Source organism: Bubalus bubalis, chromosome 12 (genome assembly GCF_019923935.1).
Source record: "Bubalus bubalis isolate 160015118507 breed Murrah chromosome 12, NDDB_SH_1, whole genome shotgun sequence".
NCBI lineage: Eukaryota > Metazoa > Chordata > Mammalia > Artiodactyla > Bovidae > Bubalus > Bubalus bubalis.
This window is the reverse complement of record NC_059168.1, coordinates 24,843,995-24,863,382: the sequence shown is the minus strand read 5'-3', so window position 1 is coordinate 24,863,382 and position 19,388 is coordinate 24,843,995. Positions and strand designations below refer to the sequence as shown.

Here is a 19,388-nt window from a genome sequence, read left to right as displayed (position 1 = left end):
TACACATCCATCTACTTCAACTCAGCTTTGTGATGCTGGGTGGAGTTGGGACTGCAAATGCTCTTCTCCTGTGCCATTCAGATCCCTGTTACAAGTGCGGGGGTGGGGAGGGTGGGTCTAGAGGGCACCTGCAAGGCTGGGCAAGAGACTCGCTTCTCCTTGTTCCTGTCGGCAGCCGTGTGTTTCAGGTCCCAGTTTCACTTCACACTCCCGGGAGCAGCCTCACTGCACTTGCTGAGAGATGCCAGCACCAGCAGGGCCGTGCTCTTTCCTCAAGGGTCTGGGTCCCAGCTCCTTGGGCCTCTAGCTGTGATGACCCCAACTTCTCCACTTTGTTCCCCCAGCTCTAGTGATTGTGGCTGTTTCCTCTCCCCACCCCACTGTCCAACAGTGTTCCCTGTTCACCCATTCTGTCCTTCAACATCTATCATATTGATTTCTCATATTAAATGAGCTGTTACAATAACTTATGTCGTCCCTACTTTGCTAATACAGCACACTTGAGAGCCACAACTTCATTTATAACAGTGGGTAAAAGAGCAGACTCTGAAATCAGTCACACCTAAATAGGAACCCCAGCCCATTTATGCAACTTTGGTCACTTTGGAAAATTTAATTCACCTCTCCAGGTTTCATTTTTCTCAATCACTTTCATTTATTCAACTAACATTAATTGATCACCTGCTAAGTTCCAGGCACTATGCCAGGCAGCAGAGATACCATGGTATGCAAAACAGTCAAGCCCCCTGACCTGGAACCTTCTGTCAACTGCATCAGATGAGATAATGCAGGTAAGGCACAGGTAATCAGCCTTCCTCTCTGTACTAGGACAGGGAAGCAGAGACAAATGGGTCTCGAGAAAAGTGCAACGGCTACGTTTCCTCTGAAACTGAGACAAGTGTCTTTTCCTTAACAAGGTTGAAGGTCTCGAGCAACATAACTCCAGGGATTCATTGGGCGCTCTTGTCTGTGCCTCCTGTCCAGAGCAGAGAATCAACGCCCTCACAACAGTATCCATTCAGAAGGAACAGGGAACACTACATGGTGGCACTTTCTAGAAATTCCAAAGAGACAAGGTCCTGCGATACAAGGGAAGAACAAAAGGAGCCACAACGCAGGGGTAGGACTGGGGCCCAGAATGACCGTCACCATGGGGCGTGAGGGCAGCAAGACACTAAAAAGCCACTGTTCCAACATCAGTCACAGCAGGACTCTTTTTACCATACAGAATATATAACCATAAAATAAACAAGAACTTACTTTCTGCAGTAGGACTACATACCTAGACTGTCCAGGGAGGTGATAAGATGGAAAAGAAAGATTCTTGATTCCATTTAAGGTTGAATCTAAAGGTCCCATGCTGCAGGCAAGGAAAAGTTGGAATGCAATCCCGTCTCCACATTTTGACACAATCCTTCCTTGGACCTCTGCTGACTAGACATCGGGCATATTGAGGAGGCAAGGATAGCTGATGTTCTCATTAACAAGGAAGTATTTCTGCAAGACTATTATGCAGCTAAATTCTCAAAAGCCATATCTGCAGCACATTGATACCCTATAAATGCAAACTAAACTCTTCACCCTCAATTTTTTATTCATCGTGACATCACTATGACCATCGAAAGTCATACAGAAGGAAAACAACCGTGGGAAATTATTACTAGAAGGTCTCCTCCACATCCTCGCTCTAGGGCCTCATTATAAATAACTTACTGCCATTGACAGAATTTAGAGTCCCAGAAGGCATGAAAAGCCTGGAGTTTTATTCATAAATAAATGCCAACATTTAAACAATCAAGACAGCTTCAAACTCTAGGACTATTGAAATGAACAATATGTACTGCCCAGATGATTTATAATGCTTGTGTTTATAGTCCAAATGGGAAGATAATTCAATTCCACCTGAAGAGTCATTATATGGCCAAGCCCAGGAGAAGTACTTTGGATAAGAGGTGATATTTCTCAGCTTTCCCATTTCAAACAAATTATTATTTCTGTATTTGGGACATCACCTAGGTAATTCTTTTCATGACTTATAGTACTCTTGAGCAATTAAGAAAATTTATAAGGTGAATGAAGTCAGGGACAAATGCCAAATTCAAAATGATCCGCAGAACACCAAAAAACCCCCCAGAGAGCACTGCTGTCTCATACACGAGGCAAAATAATCCCTTCTGCTCAAGAAAACAGAGGTGAGCAGTGAGAATGCATCACAGCGAGAGCATTATTATCCAGCAGAGGCAACCTGCTAAATGCAGACTTCGTTTCCAAACCGGCCTCCTAACAGGAAATGGGAGCAAAAAGGTCCCTTCTGAGAAGATGGAGAAATGGCGGTTGGCAAAATGTCTTCACTGTGGTACACGGCAGCCTTCCCTTATATCCCCCTTTCCGCACAGTCCAATCAGAGGGAAGAAGAACCTGTTATGCATTCCTGCACGTGGCAGCCGACACTCTAGAGCAGTCAAGGGCAGAGAGGCCCCGGCCTATGGGATCAGCCCCCAGAATTCCTGGGCTTACATACCATCCAGGCCATTGTGATGGCTGTAGCTTCTTTTCCCCAAAATGCTCAGAGACGTGTGATTCGGGGTGGCTAGCATCCGTTTGGTGGTTGGGGTTTGCAGGCTTGGTGCAGATCGAATTACATTAGGTTTCTTCGAAGGATGGATCTCTGACAGGGGGAAGAAAGGTTTCTCAACTCAGAACATGGTATTAAAAATCTGTGTGCACTTACCACTGGCTAACAGGCACGCATCTTATTTCTTAATGAGCTGAGAGCCAGTTCCTTACGAACCAGCCTGTTTTCCCAAGGACTTGCATAATGAATCAACTTCAAGTGCTGTTACCATGGCTTTGTTTATCAAAAGGGAGCTGGTTCTGCCCCTGCTAGCTGAAGCTCTGAGCTTCATGTTGTGAGTAGAAGAAGGAAAAAAAAAAAAAAAAAAGTCACTTCAGAAGGTCACTTAAACACAAGATTTACTAAGGGAATAAGGGTATAATAAGGCATCTGACTCTTGAAGGAATTAGAAATTCAAAGTCTATCTGGAGAGGCAGCCTCAAAGAAAACTACCTCTGCACTCTATCACACCAGGAACAAGGCATGCAGCACATCTGGTGTGTGGCAGCTTTCTGAGAAAACAGGATTCCTCCTCTGGCTCTGCAACCAGAGTACAGGACCAGGGTCAGTCACTCCCTGCCAAAAACAGTGACACCGAACTTCAAATACTAGTGTTAAGAAGTAGCAGAAGAAAGGCTTTGACAGAGGATATATCACAAAACTGTAAGGTGTGTGTGGTGCATGTGTGTTTATGTGAAGTACGTTGCAGTCAGTCACATAGCCCTGCACTACTTAATACTTTCTGGATCAAGTAGATGGACATAAATTGCAACACTGCAGAAACTGGATTTAAGGACCTCCGTCTTTCACTAAAACCAGGCGACCTCTTTTCTAAAGCTGAACCTGCTCACTGATCCTGAGTTACCCACCCAGTATGCCAACATGCACAAGCGACCCCGTCTTCCCAGGCGAGGGCCAGGATATCAGCCTCATATACTGAAATTTAGGAAGAGCTCCACTGTCTTTACCTGTATGCCTTCCTCACTAGTGGAGGATTTTCGAGGGAAAGGCCGTATTCAAAGGCCATGTTCATCTTAGTGTTCCCTAAATAACTTAGTGAAGTGTCTTGCACATAGTAAATACTCAGAAATGTGTTCTGTAGGGAAGTGGTTCAGTTAGTAAGGACAGCCCCACTGTGGGTTTGTCTGGTAGAGAGAGAGACCAGTTTGCCCATAGGAAGAACATATAATTACCTATGGAAATGCTAATATGCAATGTCATATTTTATTTCTTATGATCATCTTATGATCAGATACTTTGCTTTGCAAGGTGGGAGAGGCTTCTAGCACTACGCCCTGCAAGGGAACATAGTTAGAAAACTTCACGGACTAGATCACCACGAGTTAGGTCGTACCTGTGATAACCATGTGATATTTTAGGGGGATATCAAAGCAAGTCTTTAGGCCCTGAAGGAATAAAACAGGAAATAAGGTGGCAAAGTAACATCAAAGAGGAAGCTGTGCACTCTGACTCTTAGGATGATCTGATAAGGACCAGATAATATACTAAGTTTAAGGCTACACTTTGATTTTTAAAAGACTGGACCTCTTAAGTCTGGACACTTCATAAGTATAAATCTTTCTGACAAAATAATAAGGTTCAATGCAACTCTGAGCACATACTTCATCTTTACTGAGAAGATGAAAAAGCAAGAATATTAGAAGCATAAAAACATAGCTCCTAGGTATAATAGGAACCATTTTAGAAACCACTATTTCACGAATTATTTATCTTAAAACTCTGCCAAAAAAAAGTTATTTCTTGGTAATATTACATTATTCTTAATTATTATATTTCAAGATATAAATGGAACTACCATATTTGGTGACTTTCAAGTTAAATAACAGGATAAAAACCAGAAAGCAATACTAATGCTCCTCTCTCAGGTAACCTTAATTGGCACAACAAAACTATAAATATTGTTTAAAGGTGGTTTAAACACCAGTTTTATCTCTTTTTATTTAAAAAAAAGTACATGCATCTTTCTCTATTTAAGGGAAGGGGTGAGGTGTGTTTGAAAATAGTGGAAGATTTATATCAAAATATTAAAAATATTCATCTTTGGGACTTCCCTGGTGGTCCAGTGGCTAAGACTTCACCTTCCAATGCAGGGGGTGCAGGTTCAATCCCTGGTTGGGGAGCTAAGATGTCACATGCCTCGGAGACAAAAAACCGAAACATAAAACAGAATATATTGTAACAAATTCAATAAAGACTTTAAAAATGGTCCCCATCAAAAAATCTTAAAAAAAAAATTCACCCTTAAGAATTCCCTGGCAGTCCAGTAGTTAGGACTCAGCATTTTCATTGTCTTGGGCCTGGATTCAATCCCTGGTCAGTAAAATAAGACCCTGCAAGCCATGTGACGCAGCCAAAAAAAAAAAAAGAATATTCATCCTTAATTTTATAATAACTTGGGATGGTGACAGATGGTAATTAGAATTATCATGGTGATCATGCTATAATGTGTATAAATGCCAAATCATTCGTGTGGTACACCTTAAACTAATGTAACATTGTAAGTCAATTATACTTCAATTAAAAAAAAAGAATATTCCTCCTCTAATAATTTAGTGATTCTCATTTTCCTCTTCTTGCTTAATCTGTATTTATATACATAAATACACATTACATTTTTATTCAATTATATTTTTAGGAAAAGTAAACCCATCTCTAACTCTGTATTATGTTCTCTGTGTGTTTTGGTAATCAAACATTTCTCAAATAAAATAAACTGACTATTCATATGAAGGTATCCAATTTCAGCTACTTGAAAGGCTTACATTTAATACAGGTATGTCAATTTTGAGTAGCTGGTGATAAGGTACAGATACTGCTCTCCAAGCTTTTCTTCTATTAAAAAATACCCACCTAAATACCCAATGATACATGCCAAAGGCTTCCTAGTGCTTTTGCTTTTCAGTGGACTTCCAGATAGATCCGCATGTCTGTCTGCATCTGAGGAGAAAGAAACACGGAGACAACCAGTGAGGCTGATTTCTCTGCCTGTGCTACACACACCACAGAAATAAAAGGTGCAAGTGGAGAACAGTACCAAAAAATCCACCAGTTTCCTTCATAATTTTCTTTGGGGTTTAAGAATAAACTGGTTCCAGTTCTGGTTCCAAATTACTAAATGGGGTTTTACCTGGGGAACACTTGCTTTAAAGTCCCTTATGAAACAGCTAACACATCTTACACGCACATGCTTTCTTTCCGTGTTCACACATCTGTAAATAGTGGAAATATGCTTCCTGTCTAGCCGTGCCATTTCTATATTATAGTAGAAAAGCTTCCATAAGATATGAGGTGTTATCAGTCCTAATGTAAGATAAATCTGGCATGGAAGACAAAAATGATGGCTGACAAAGGCAACAGACGTGATCAGCCCTGACCTCGATGGAATGAGTCTCTACGGAGGAGTCTTCATCTATCTCGATTAACTTTCAGTTCCATTAGATGAGCCTCCCCCAAGTAAAAATGGGCCACTTGATTTTATCACTAGTTTTCTGTCCTTCGTATCCTCTTATGATGTCATTAGCACTGAGACTGACAAGGTTTCCTGTATGCAGACAGGCATTTCATCCCATAGTCAGAAGAGTAAAATACTGTAATGGATATTTGTTCATAAAGTTCACATCACAGTCATTTCAGAGAAAAATAAAGCACACAACACAAACACTCTCTGTTTTAATTAGCTGTCATTAGGATGAAGAATAGATGTGAAAGATGGCTGCATCTCATACAAGAGTTAAGTTACAGAGTTTGAAGTGACCAAGAAACGAGTATTGAAACGTTTTTTAAATTTGCAGCTGTTGTCATAAAGCTTAACAGAGTAGCTTCAGCAGATGTGACTCTGCCACGTTTATGCCTTTTGTCAAAAATGTCCCTATAGATTTTTGGTGATGGAGACCACATTTCTAGGCCTATACACAGGATCCACGGGGATTCTCTGCACAATTAGTGTTAAAATGTATAATTCAATCTGGAACTTCAAATAATTTAGAATTAAAAATTAACTTTTTCATAAGCTCTAACCCTCTCATCAAGGAAATTCTTCTCCAATAACTACTGAACAGAAAAAGGTGGGAAAGGAGCATTTAAAAATACTGAAATAGACAAAGCACATAACGCAGAGCCTGGAATCCAAATATGTATCCCAAGCACTGGCTAATTACTATGCAACCACTGACAACTATGAACAGTCCAATTTCTTCTCCTCCTACTCAGCTGATTTCCTTTGAGGAAAAATAAAATAAAATTACGAAGCTATGAAGCTTTTCACCTGTTGTTGAACAATAGTGACGTTGCAGGCAGGAATATAAGAAGCATATTTTGGAGGAGTAATCTAAACACTAACATGCAGCCCAAGCCCTGCAGGGATTGGACACCTGTCACATCGCTATGAATTAACAGTAAGAATTCTTTCCTAGTGTTACTAATTCATTAAGAATTCAAGTTCTACTTAGGAAGAGGACAAGAGAAAAATATTCTATTAATAAAGTTTCAATGAATCATCTTAGTATTTCCTCAATGTTTTGGACAAAAACCATTACTGTATTGTTAGTAATAAGATTAACTTCGATCTTTACTCCAGTTTCTAAGGCCCAGAGGAAAACTGCCAAAGTGACTCCAAGCGATAAACTCCCACATGACTGTCACCTTGACAATAATCGAAAAAACCCATCAAGAGTTACCAACACAATACCCAAAGACCATTTCACTTTATATTAATCTGCTTTTAATTTCTCACTAAATTAGTAGGATTAATTATGCAGTGTTCTAAGTGGCAATTTACAGAGCACTTGAGTGGGAGATCAAAGCTCTTTAGAAGGATCCACCTTTCATCAATCATTATAAAGGTAGTAGTTGGTGGCAAGAAAATCAGTCTCAACCATGAATAAATCAAGATGAAAGGTGGGTGCTAAGACTATTTAACATAGAAACTGCAACCATTAAGCGATTACACTGAATACCAACAGAAAAGAGAAAAAGCTTCTGTCTGGAGGGAGTGATCATAAACATAGATGATCAGGGCCACACTTGAGCTGGTTAAAAAAATTGTGATTTGTACTCAAGACCAGGCCAGTGGAACCTTGTTCTCAAGTTATTCACCTAACTCTATCTAAAGAGGATTAATCAGTATGTATTAAAAATGCACAGGGAAAGAATGCAAACTGAGAAATGCCCAAAGAAACCAGAAAGAATCAAAATCCAGCCAGAGCGAGAACATCCTCATCTCTCTCGAAACACTTGACCAAGCATGAAGCACATTTCCGTGGCTTCTGGAAGGCCGAGCTCTACTTCCTTGAGGTAAACTTGGAAAAAAGTTGCCCATTTTTGGGCAACGCACAGCTATCTTTCTAAGATGTTGTGGAAATATTAGAGGGGAAAATAGAAAGCTTGCAAAAAGTACATACTGAATTAAAATTCACAATACTATCTCACGTGAAAGTGAAAGTCGCTCAGTCGTGTCCGACTCTGCAACCGCATGGACTATACAGTCCATGGAATGCTCCAGGCCAGAAGACTGGAGCGGGTAGCCTTTCTCTTCTCCAGGGGATCTTGCCAACCCAGGGATCGAACCCAGGTCTCCCGCATGGGCTTCAAAATTGCTATCATAGTAAAACCATTCATAGAATTTTCTTATAAGAAAATTTTCTTATAAAGGCATTTCAAACAAGACACAAAACCGATGTGCCATTAAAAAAAAGAAAAAAAGATTCAACTACTTAAAAAAATACAAAATAAAACCTGCTTGGCCAACACAGATTCAACAAAATCAAGGACAAAACAAGGGAAATATTGGGTTGGCCAAAAAGTTTGCTTGGGTTCTGCCATACTCTCTTATGGGGAAACTTGAACAAAGTTTTTGGTCAACCCAATATTTGAATTGCAGATCTAGAGCTAACTACCTTAAAATACAATAAGTTCCCACAAACTGGTATGATTTTTAACAGAAAACAGGCCAGGGCAAAAACAGCTGACGAAAAAGGAAATACAAACGGTTTTCAAACATATGCAAAATGTTTTACCTTATTCAAAATGAGAAATGCAAGCTGATATAACTTACATGTCACTTACCAACTAGTTAAGGGTTTCAGAGATCAATAACACTGCTGGCAAGATTCTAGAGAAAGAGGCACTCTGTAGACACTGTGGTGGGAGAGTAAACCATAGTTTTTCTAAGGGCAACTGGGCAGTGACTATCAAAATTCAAAATGAAAGTTGCTTGACCCAGATGTTTTACTGTTAGGGATCATATGGGATTGCAAAGAGTTGGACACGACTGAGCGCCTTAGCACGCATGCACACATACACCTGTAAGGTACATATATCACTCTTAAAAGGTATCTATATAAGAATATTTGTTGCAGCATTACTTATAATAGTGACTGGAAACAACCTAAAGTGTTTGTTTTAAAATAGGGGAACTGGCTCAAGTACAAAATACAGACTATTATACAGCTGATTAAAAGATGAGGTAGCTCTCAATGAACTGGTATGAAATGGCCTCCAAGATCCATCAAGTAAAAAAGGCAAGGTACAGAGCAATGTAGACATTAACATCTGTACAAAAACAAAGAAGACACCTAGTTTGTTAGAGATACACATGTCATCTCTGGACACTTGAGACACCGATGACAACGGTTAGCTCTAAAAAAGGTATGAACGCGGATGGTGTTGATTTGGCCTAAGACTTGTAGCCATTTTCCTTCCTTTAGAAAAATTTAAAAACATCCATTTGAAGACAAGTTTTTACTAAAATAACAGACTATCAAAATAAATAAGCCAGAACTGTTCTCTCCTAAAGTTAGAACTTAAAATTTCAAAAACTTTATATAATTATTAATTGTAACTTTTGCTGAGAAACCTCTAGAAAACTCAAAATATATATAACAAGTTTCTTCTGAATATGGGCCCCTGGAATACATCTGAAATTGAATTAGCATGTTCAGAGAAAAAGGGCTCCAGGTTCCCCTTTGAAGACATTCATTCTGGGGAATGGTTCTGTCATTAAAGTTCAGTGTATTATCAACTCAAAAACTACTTAATTATTCATGTAAGCTACAAAGGGGGCACCTAAGTCATTTGGATCCACTTCTCTAGGAACTTCAGCTTCATCTATTGAATGCTAACATATTGCTCGTATTTAACCCCAGTCTCTGTATCCTAAGTCTCAGATAGAAACCATGTGCTCATCAGGTGTTGGGTGATTTTACAGATTTTTGACAAGTTATCCAGTAAACTCAGTGGTGATGTCTGATAACAGTAACAAAGGAGGAACACCATCATCATTACATCATGGCATTTTTTTAATGAGGGGAGGGGTGTCAAGAGGGAGAAGAGACAGGCTATCGAAACCTGATGCTGTGTTACAACCATGCAGTCGGTCTGCGAATCTTGTCAAGGACATCATACTTTTCTTTCTGAAGTGTTTTGGTTTTTGGTCCCGCAATCCACTTGTATTAAGCACTATTTACATGGTAGAACTGGTTCAGGCTCTGTACTTACATTAGTAATTTTCAGCATGGACTTACATAATCACATATAGAGGTATATTATTAAAATAAATAGGTATTTTGGGGTTTGGAACTGTGAATCATTTTATATCTATATCTATAAAACACATGTTGGTTATACCATATGTTTATTTCAGGTTAAAAATTTTTTAAAATAGGAAATATATTCCCATGACTTAAAATTGAAAAAGTTTAGAAAGATGAACAGTAGTAAGTTTCTTTCCCACTGCTTTCCCTCAGCCTCCCTGTTTCCCCTTCTGAGGACAATACTCTTACATTTTCCTTGAGAAACTTAATGGACATGCAAACAAAGATTCGCCTACTCACTCTACTGTATTCTTTGACACCCATTTCTTAATGAAAATAAAGGTCAGAGAGTGCTGCTGTTAACAACAACAATCCCTCTACACAACAATTAATTTGTGAAAACTCAAAGGTATGACTATGCTCTCCCTCATGTAATCGAGAATTTATCTATTCGGCTCCCTTCTTCCCTCTTGCACCATCTGTCGCCCCATAAACTCTGGCTATGACGCTGCTGCAGCGCTGCTGCCAGGCCAGAAGCCACAGCACCAACCTCCGCAGCTCTTACAAGAGGAAGACTCTCAAGTTCACAGGGAAAACGAGTTTCCTTTTCCAGTATTATGAAGAATTATACTAAACATATAAATTGGAGCTCTTGATCCATCAATACCTTTAGAATTATTAACTTTCACCTGATCTGAAAGTGCATTCATACTGCATCATAGTGACTTAACTTTTATGGGGAGGGACAGGGTCACCACTACCTTTGAGAAACCAAGGAAAGCTTATATAAAAAAATAATAATATAGCTTTACCCTCCCTCTGGACCACAAACATGGTTGTGTACAGACATCAGGTTATTAACACCTAATCTTACTAACAAGCCAAGATCAAAGAAATCTGCTAAACAGGCTGTAACAAGGTACACATATGAGAAGATGATGCAAGAAGCAATCAGATGCTAGGAAGAATTCATTAGCTGCTTGCTGGTTGCGGGGACCAGGACTGAGAACACGGCTGGTGAAACTTTTACATTTTACGTTGCAAGGTAAAATTATTCTGAGAATCTGATTCTATAAACTTGATCAATGAAGCTAACTACAAAATAAAATATGCCCCTTGAATCTCATCACAACAAACGCCTCTTTTCTTTTATTATGCTCATCATCATTATGATAGCTACATTTGTAGCTAGCAAGACTGAATGTGTTGAAAATGTGAGTAATCAAATGATGTGTTATATACTAATACATATGGTATATAATTATGAAAAGGAAGCCAAACTGGACAAATAGAATACTCCACCACAAATTCAGACACTAGCTTGTAAAAATTAAATGTTTTTCAGAAAATTCACCCAAAAGACTTTAAAATTCATTTATAGCTTGTTAAATCTTCTAATTTGTTATGAAACACTGAATTTCCAGAATATTATATAACTGTAAAGGATTTGTGGGAAACTGAGAAGTTTACAAATTGGCAATATTGGAAATGTAATACAGGTGATTTAATCTTGACCCTTTTTAGTGGCACGGGCTTTCAACTGCAACAAATCAAAATGAGGTGACAGAAAAAAACATACCTCACTGAAGAATCATCAAAATAAAGACAATTTGCAAATTAACTGAGAAATTAACAGAAGCTTAATCAGAAAAAGCTTCCTCAGAAGTCAATTAAGTTGGTGATGGTTTCTTTTCCATTCATAGAAACAAAGATGATCCTGGAGCCTGGCCAATTTTAATGGGAGAATTTCATTCATTTTCTTTCTTGTAACATTTTTTATTCCTTATATTTAAGAAATTATTTATAAAAGTATGTCTTTTAAATCAGCTAAGCAGTTTAGGTAGATGTAAATATTTTCTAGTTACTTAAAATGGTAAGAAAATGATAATGTAAATGCATGAACTCAGAAAACTAGCACAAAAATAGCACGAAACATCAGTATATATGCCTACATTCTCAAATACACGAGTCTCATGTAGCTAGGTTTGCCCTCCATGGGATGCAGAGACTACTTCCAATTTCTACTCCCTTTACAAAGCACTCTTGTTCTTTTAAAGCTTTTACCTGTATGTTTTAAAGCCTTTCAACTATTCTGCTAAAAATTATCTTCAGGAACAAAAACCACTTTTCAATCATCACTCCTTTTACAGATACCTTCTTTAAATCAAAACGGAATGCCTCATAATAATAAATTTTTCACGATAAAATATCTACAGAATTTAAGATTTCCCATCTATTAAGCCACACAGCAAGTTTTCTTATCCCATAGGGGAAAAAACTTGCATGGCTCTAACATGCTAACCAGGAATGTAACTAAAAGTAACAAGGCTAGAATCAGAGCTCACAGACAAATTATGGACACGTTTAGGGGTACATGGTAATATGAGAACAACCTGCAATTCACTGGAACATATGACATTTGTTCTAACAACAACAAACATAAGCAAGACTGAATGTGTTGAAAATGTGAGTAATCAAATGATGTGTTATATACTAATACATATGGTATATAATTATGAAATGGAAGCCAAACTGGACAAATAGAATGCTCAACCACAAATTCAGACACTAGCTTGTAAAAATTAAATGTTTTTCAGAAAATTCACCCAAAAGACTTTAAAATTCATTTATAGCTTGTTAAATCTTCTAATTTGTTATGAAACACTGAATTTCCAGAATATTATATAACTGTAAAGGGTTTTTGGGAAACTGAGAAGTTTATAAAGACATACAATTTCTCATTAGTGCAAATTGGCAAGCTTTATTCTAGGTTAGGGGTAAAGGTGCTTCCCCACTAAGGGCTTTTCCGCAGCTCCATCACAAAATCCCACTGGGTGGGATCGCCTCCCGCCTATCTTTTGCTGAGCACTACTTTCTCACAAAGACTGCAGAAGTTTCAATGTTTCCTTTTCAGGTTGGCGTGATACAAATGGCAGCAGACAAAACAATGTTAAAAAAAAAAACAAATAAAAGGCTGCACACAAGAACTTATGTTTATTGCAAACAAAAATAAAAACAGAGAGAGGGAAGAGAGAAGATGGCCAGAAGCACAACATATAAGGTTAAGAATTTAAAAGCATCTTACATTCTGCCCTAATGGCAGCATAATTAATAGGAACAAACGGCCGTCTTGCTGCCTGCCGCAGCCGGAGGGTATTTTTGCAGACCTGCCGAGCAAATTTTGTGAAATATGTAGTGTGAAGGAAGAAAGCTTGACGGGTCTTCACTGCAGACTTCGGGCTCCCAGTGTTTCGGACTGGCATCCCCTGCATGGCCTGGCGAGACATATGACTTCTAACTCGCGGGTCCTGTAAATCAGACACCAACAGATGTGTGAAGACCAGAATGTGTCACATACATACTCCTTGCACTCTGCTCAAAGAAAAGGGCAAGTTTTACGTCTTTCACTGAAGAATATGACTTAATACAGGGGGAGAGCGTTTTAAAGTGTGTCCTTTGGAGTAGGAGGTGGGGATTAGAGAAGGAACCTGGGTGGAAGTGGGTGTCTGTGATCCTACTCTTTTTCCTCCTAAACTGACCTTAGCAATCCCAAATCATATTCACAACAGTCAGAAATCGCCAGAAGTAACATTATTATTATTTTAATATTGAAGTGTGTTAGTCGCTCAGTTGTGTCCAACTCCTTGTGACCCCACGGACTAGCCCACCAGGCTCCTCTGGCCATGGAATGCTCCAGGCAAGAATACTGGAGTGGGTAGCCATTCCCTTCTCCAGGGGATCTTCCTGACCCAGGAAGTGAACCCAGGTCTCCTGCATTACAGCGGATTCATTACCATCAGGGAAGTCCAAAATATTGAAGTGAGGGTCCTTAAATCTTGCTAGTTCTCAATAGGTAAATACCTATTATCTGCCATCTATGAGAATTTTACCAAATCATATTTAAACTGTTGTTCACCCCAAGATTGAGTCCATGCTTTCCTGTTTTACCTATGATAGCTCAGGAACAGGAAGAATGCTCAGTTTGTATTTATTACTTTATGCAATAAAGCATATTTTCAACATGCTAAAGGTTGCAAACTGTTTCCAAAAAAGCCATTAAAACCAATATTTAACTTGTAGGCTCTCTTCTCATGCTAACACATCCCACACACATTGTTCTTCTTCTGTCTGAATAATCAATCTCTCAAGACCAATATTTTGAATACCTGAAAAAACTGGATTTGTCCCTGCCCCTCTCTCCACACCCACCCTAAACATTTCAGTACCATGCTTAGCTTTAATAGCTTTGTTTAAGTTTGCCTGTACTCTACTTCTGTTTGCGAGGAGTGATTCAGGTGCTGAAAAACATGACATTTCTCAACACTAAAAAGACCACTGCTTGTGTACCTCGGTAGCTGGGCTAGGAGGTAACTTCTCCTCTTCCGACTGGGTGGGCATCTTCAGGCCTCCGTATTTTTTCCAATAGAGCCAACAGGTTGCACATAACCTACACTGCATATTAGGTGGGCCCCAAGAATACCACTGATGAGACTGTGTAGCTAAAGATGGAGGAAAAAATAAGTAAAATAAGAATGTGATATAACTTGTAACAGCAATATATATACAGATAAACATTTGAAAAATAGTCCAAAGCCATCTTTAGTTTACAATCTTATTTTTCTTCTCCCAGTTTACCCAGCAAACAGGAACGTCTGATACATGCATGTATTTTTCAAGTCAGAATTCATTCAGCCATTTATTTCTCTGTATATCAAATGCCTGTGACCCTTATTAAGTGCCCTCTATTACACGTTATGCTGCTGAAGGAATTTTTGTTGGTTCATTAAAAACATCCTCTATTGTGTACATTTCTGGAGGTAAGCTATCAGGAAGGTATTAAACTAAATCCTGGTTTCCAAACCTATGGTTCAGAAACTAGCTCCAGGTTTAAGGTGCTTAGAGGGACTCCCACAGATAAAGGTAGAAGTTGGACAGAAATAGGTTATCTGTTTTTCATTCCTTTCTTTTAATCAATAGATAAAATAATTATTTCACTTTGTTTCTCTTTAGAAATGGAATCCGTTTCAAGACTGTAAGTCCCTATCAAGTGAGCACGTGCAGCAGAAATCACAGCACGCTTACGACCTGAGAGCTCAGCTGATTTATTCCTGAGCTGAACACTACAGACCTGTGTTATTTTGCTCTGAAATTTAAATTACTGCCATGTAACAATTTAAGTATTCCCACAATGGATGTGAAATTTAAGACAGAAAACACTGAATATTCTGCCCCTGACCTGCAACGTTGCCTTCATCAGGTTAACATGTTCAAACACCACATCAGGTTATCAACCAACACTTCACAAGACGACGTCAAAAAGGGAGGATACAGTGATCGCTACAGGCATACTACTTCTTATGAAGCCCACCAGGTGTTATTCTGGGGGGACTCCTGGCAAACAGTAACCTAAAAATGTTCCCTCTTGTAATTTAAAACCAAATAGTCAAATAAAGCTGAGTTTTTTTAAACACAAATTTTAAGAATCCTAAATATTAGTCATGGACTTATTTTGGATTCTGAATATAAAATTTCACTTGTATTTAAATACGTATTTTTATCCAAATTAATCATGACATGTCATTTTATTTTTTTATTTTTTGACATGTCATTTTAATATGTCAACAAATGCCTTTCTCTTTATACAATTAACTAAATTCAATTAAAGACTGACAAATAGAAAACACCAAATTCTTTCTATAAAGATAAATTTGGTACATATATTATATTGAAATATAATTATAATAGATAATTTAATACATGGACCTCAAAGATTATAAAATTAAAACTGCTTTTTTGTCATGCACATATAAAAATCGTGGAATAATTATTTAAAGGGATATGAGACTACATATAAGATGAAAGGGGGTTTGTAAAGCAAAAATAAGACACATTAAGCCACTAGCATTTCTTTAGGAGTCTTTCTACTTTCACTTAAATATAAATGAAGTTCAAAAATCTAAGATTTCCCCCAATGCCAAAAGAGCTACACAATCCATGTAAAATTTTGACCAAAAGAATCTAATTTTCCACAAAGTGTTTCCCTTTGCGCTCTCATGGTACAAAAGAATGGTTAGGCATGTGCTGTTTCTATGAAGACAGCAATCTGTCCCGCTCACACCTTTCTTGGTTGTAGGAAAGACAATTACACGATTTGGCTTTAAAAGCCTTTCCTAATGCTGGAGCCTGGCATGGGGCATGGAGCAGAGTCAAAAACGCCCCTCATCCCTGTGGCCTCATGCAGTGGCTACTCTCCCCCTAGGGAGCTGCCGAGAGGCAAAAACTGGGCACCAAGTAGATGTTTTCAGTCCACACTGGTGTCCTTCCCTCTTCCACGCCAGGCTGCTCTGACCGGAAGGACATATGGATGATTTTTAGTCAATATTGTGTCCTTCCTTCTTCCACACCAAGCTGCTCTGACTGGAAGGACATATGGATGATTGTGTCACCATAGCCCCGTTTAAGAGACTATATTGTTGTTCGAGGTTTTAAAGAAATATAAAAAATGTATCTGGGACCTCCATGACAGTCCAGTGGTTGAGACTCAGCATCACCACTGCAGAGGACATGGCTTCAACCCCTGGTCAGGGAACTAAGATTCCACATGCAGAGAGGTGCAGCCAAAAAAAAAAAAGTAAAAGTATCGACCACTTAACAGTTCATCTCTCCACCTCAATTTAACATTCAAGGCAAATATAATGCTGCCGGCATCAGGTAGTTTTTTTAACAAGGATAAATACTGATAAATACACTGGGGCCCTGAGACCAAGAGTATCATAAAGCAGCATCTCCCAAGCCAGTGCTCTAAGGGAACTGGTCTGAGGACTATAAATAGCAGTTTCTAGCAGTAAGTCCTTCCTACAAAGTTATGTGGAGCCTTTAATTTGTCAAAATATACTGAGAAACACCAAAAGGTATATTGGTATATTTCACAAGACCATGGTTTGCACAAAGCTAGTAACAGGTCTGAATGCAGCTTAGCCCGCACTGCTGTGGAATACTCAACAAACCCAGGACACCACAGAAGCACATCAAAGGAACCTAACACCTAAATTGAGCGTCCAAGCGGAAGGTAAGGATGGGCATCTATTCACTCTGAGGCTACCTTATCCTGCTCTCCATGCAGGGCTGACTCCCACACCTCCCACCAGAAGCTGCCAGCACAGTCCCTGGGGGAGTCGGAGGTGGAGTGGGGAATAAGCCCTGCTGGAGAAAACTCACCGTAGCAGCTCTCACAGGCTCGCCCGAGGAGAGGGTTTTGTGGCTGGAATGTGGTTCCCACGGCTCCATTCACAGCACCAGGTTTGCCATTGCTGGTGGATATTTGGTTGGGATTTGGTTTGCTGCTTTCAATGAAATATAAAGTGAAGTGATAAAAATGACTTGTGTAACAAAGTAGAAGGCTCTACATTTCATTACTGATTTATCTTAACCACACATAAACATGTGAATGTTTGATGAAGAAGAAATTTAAATGAACCCAAACCATTTATCTTTACAAACCGAGGCTATGTAAAAACCAATCTCATAAGCGTGACACTCACAAAATAAGTAGTCATATCTCTTCCTCACCCAGACATAATTTCCTTAGGATACTGTTTGAAATTTTGGAAGATGCAAGTTATTAAGTATTACTTATCATGACAAAATAATTTCTGGATTAAATAAATTAGGCAGTGTGCAGTGTTTAGGGAAAACCACTGCCCATTCCTGCCGCTAGAGTGACAGCTGCTGACCCTACGCATTGGCTCTCAAGCGAACTGCACAAAAGCTGCATGTCAACAGTGACACTGTGGATACCAGCTGGGCTTACTGGGAGAGGTAAACGCATTTCAGGAGACTGTGACCACTCATCATTTCTATTATGCTTGAATTTTTATGATGATGATTACAGAGCACTTGAAATTAGAAAAACCAATATACGTATCCAAGGCATTTCTTTTTAAGAGGAAAAAGGTAATATCTATCAGATTTCCAGAAGCCATAATTCCTCAGAATCATGTAGCCTGGACTGTTTTGGTATTTACTGTGCCAACACGGTTCGCTTTTTCCCAGCTGGGGTAGCCTAACTGCCCTGTGTATCAGTCACGCCCAAGAACGCTGTCCACCTAGGTGTACACACTATGTCCTCAAGTACAGTCTTAATTCACCTAACATATATTTATTCAGGGTCCAGTAAAGAAAAGTGCTGACATCAAGCAACTTTCATTCTAGAGGCGCTTTCATGTCTATATGCTGGGCAGAAAATAAACAAAATAAATTAGCAAATTATTTGTTAGTAATGAATGCTGAATGACTACATGTAGACTATATATATTCCCATGGCCAGTGAAGTAAAGAGAGTTCACAACTATTAAGAGAGACATTTGAAGTTTCAGCAGAGAGTAGACTCATGAGTTTCCTTTTTGCTCTTTCTCATTCCCACACTTACATTTACCAGTGAAAGCCTAATATGTAAACTTGACCTGATGACAAATTAAGATTTCTTTCTGCCAGTGATACTGTAACTCTTAAGTGAAACTAACCTCTGTGTGCACTGAAAGCTCTATTCTATAAACAGGGCTATTATTTATACTTATCTGTGCCAGCAATGTATTTTGAAGACAAATTGGTTTTAAAAACACATTTTAAGCCACACAAAAAGTATTTCTCCTCTATAGATTTCAGTTGGAAACATGGCGATTAACAATGACTAAGATTTCCAAGGGTATGTAAAAATCTACTATACACCGACAGAAATGATACCCCTTGAAGTCAAATGGCTGAAATGTCAATTTCAGAAGATTTTCTCTAAATATGAAAATATCTGACATTTAACACAGGGCCAAATATATAGTGTTAAAAGAGACCTAATACAAATTTACAGTTGAGCAGCCTGAAAAAAGCCAGAGAGTAAACACAACTTCAGTTGTTCAAATGAATCTAGAATGTTATGTGGCTGAATAAACCACTGACTTTAATTATAATAATCACAAAATGAAAATGAGTATGCAAAGGTGGAATATAGACAGGTCAACCACTACACATACACTTTTCAAAACCAAGAACCTATAGATTAATTCTCAGGGGACAAATGGTTGATGCTAATGTGACAATTTTAATAAAGTTTTAAAAGCTGCATTATATGAAGCTGCCCTTCCTTTTAGCTAATGCCCAAATCCTTCCTCCCTTCCTTTGTGCTCCAGACTCCAGCCCTCCTGCCCTCTTGAGAACTTTGTACACTTGAT

At 38.8% G+C, this 19,388-nt stretch overlaps 1 protein-coding gene across 4 annotated transcripts in view; it reads right to left on the bottom strand.

The window, feature by feature from the left end:
• Positions 1-1,267: 1,267 nt before the first annotated feature.
• Positions 1,268-19,388, bottom strand: part of MTA3 (metastasis associated 1 family member 3) — a 195,769-nt gene continuing 177,648 nt past the window's right edge. For 2 of the 4 annotated variants that reach the window (XM_025260926.3, XM_025260929.3), the window contains exons 12-17: positions 17,383-17,507; positions 14,512-14,663; positions 13,250-13,472; positions 5,486-5,572; positions 2,522-2,668; positions 1,268-1,434 (exon numbers count right to left, since the gene is read on the bottom strand). In XM_025260926.3, coding sequence (XP_025116711.2) covers positions 1,283-1,434; positions 2,522-2,668; positions 5,486-5,572; positions 13,250-13,472; positions 14,512-14,663; positions 17,383-17,507 — 886 coding nt within the window. In that variant the 3' untranslated portion in view covers positions 1,268-1,282. The remainder of the gene's footprint in view (positions 1,435-2,521; positions 2,669-5,485; positions 5,573-13,249; positions 13,473-14,511; positions 14,664-17,382; positions 17,508-19,388) is intronic. The other 2 variants (XM_025260927.3, XM_025260928.3) reach the window with 1 other exon arrangement.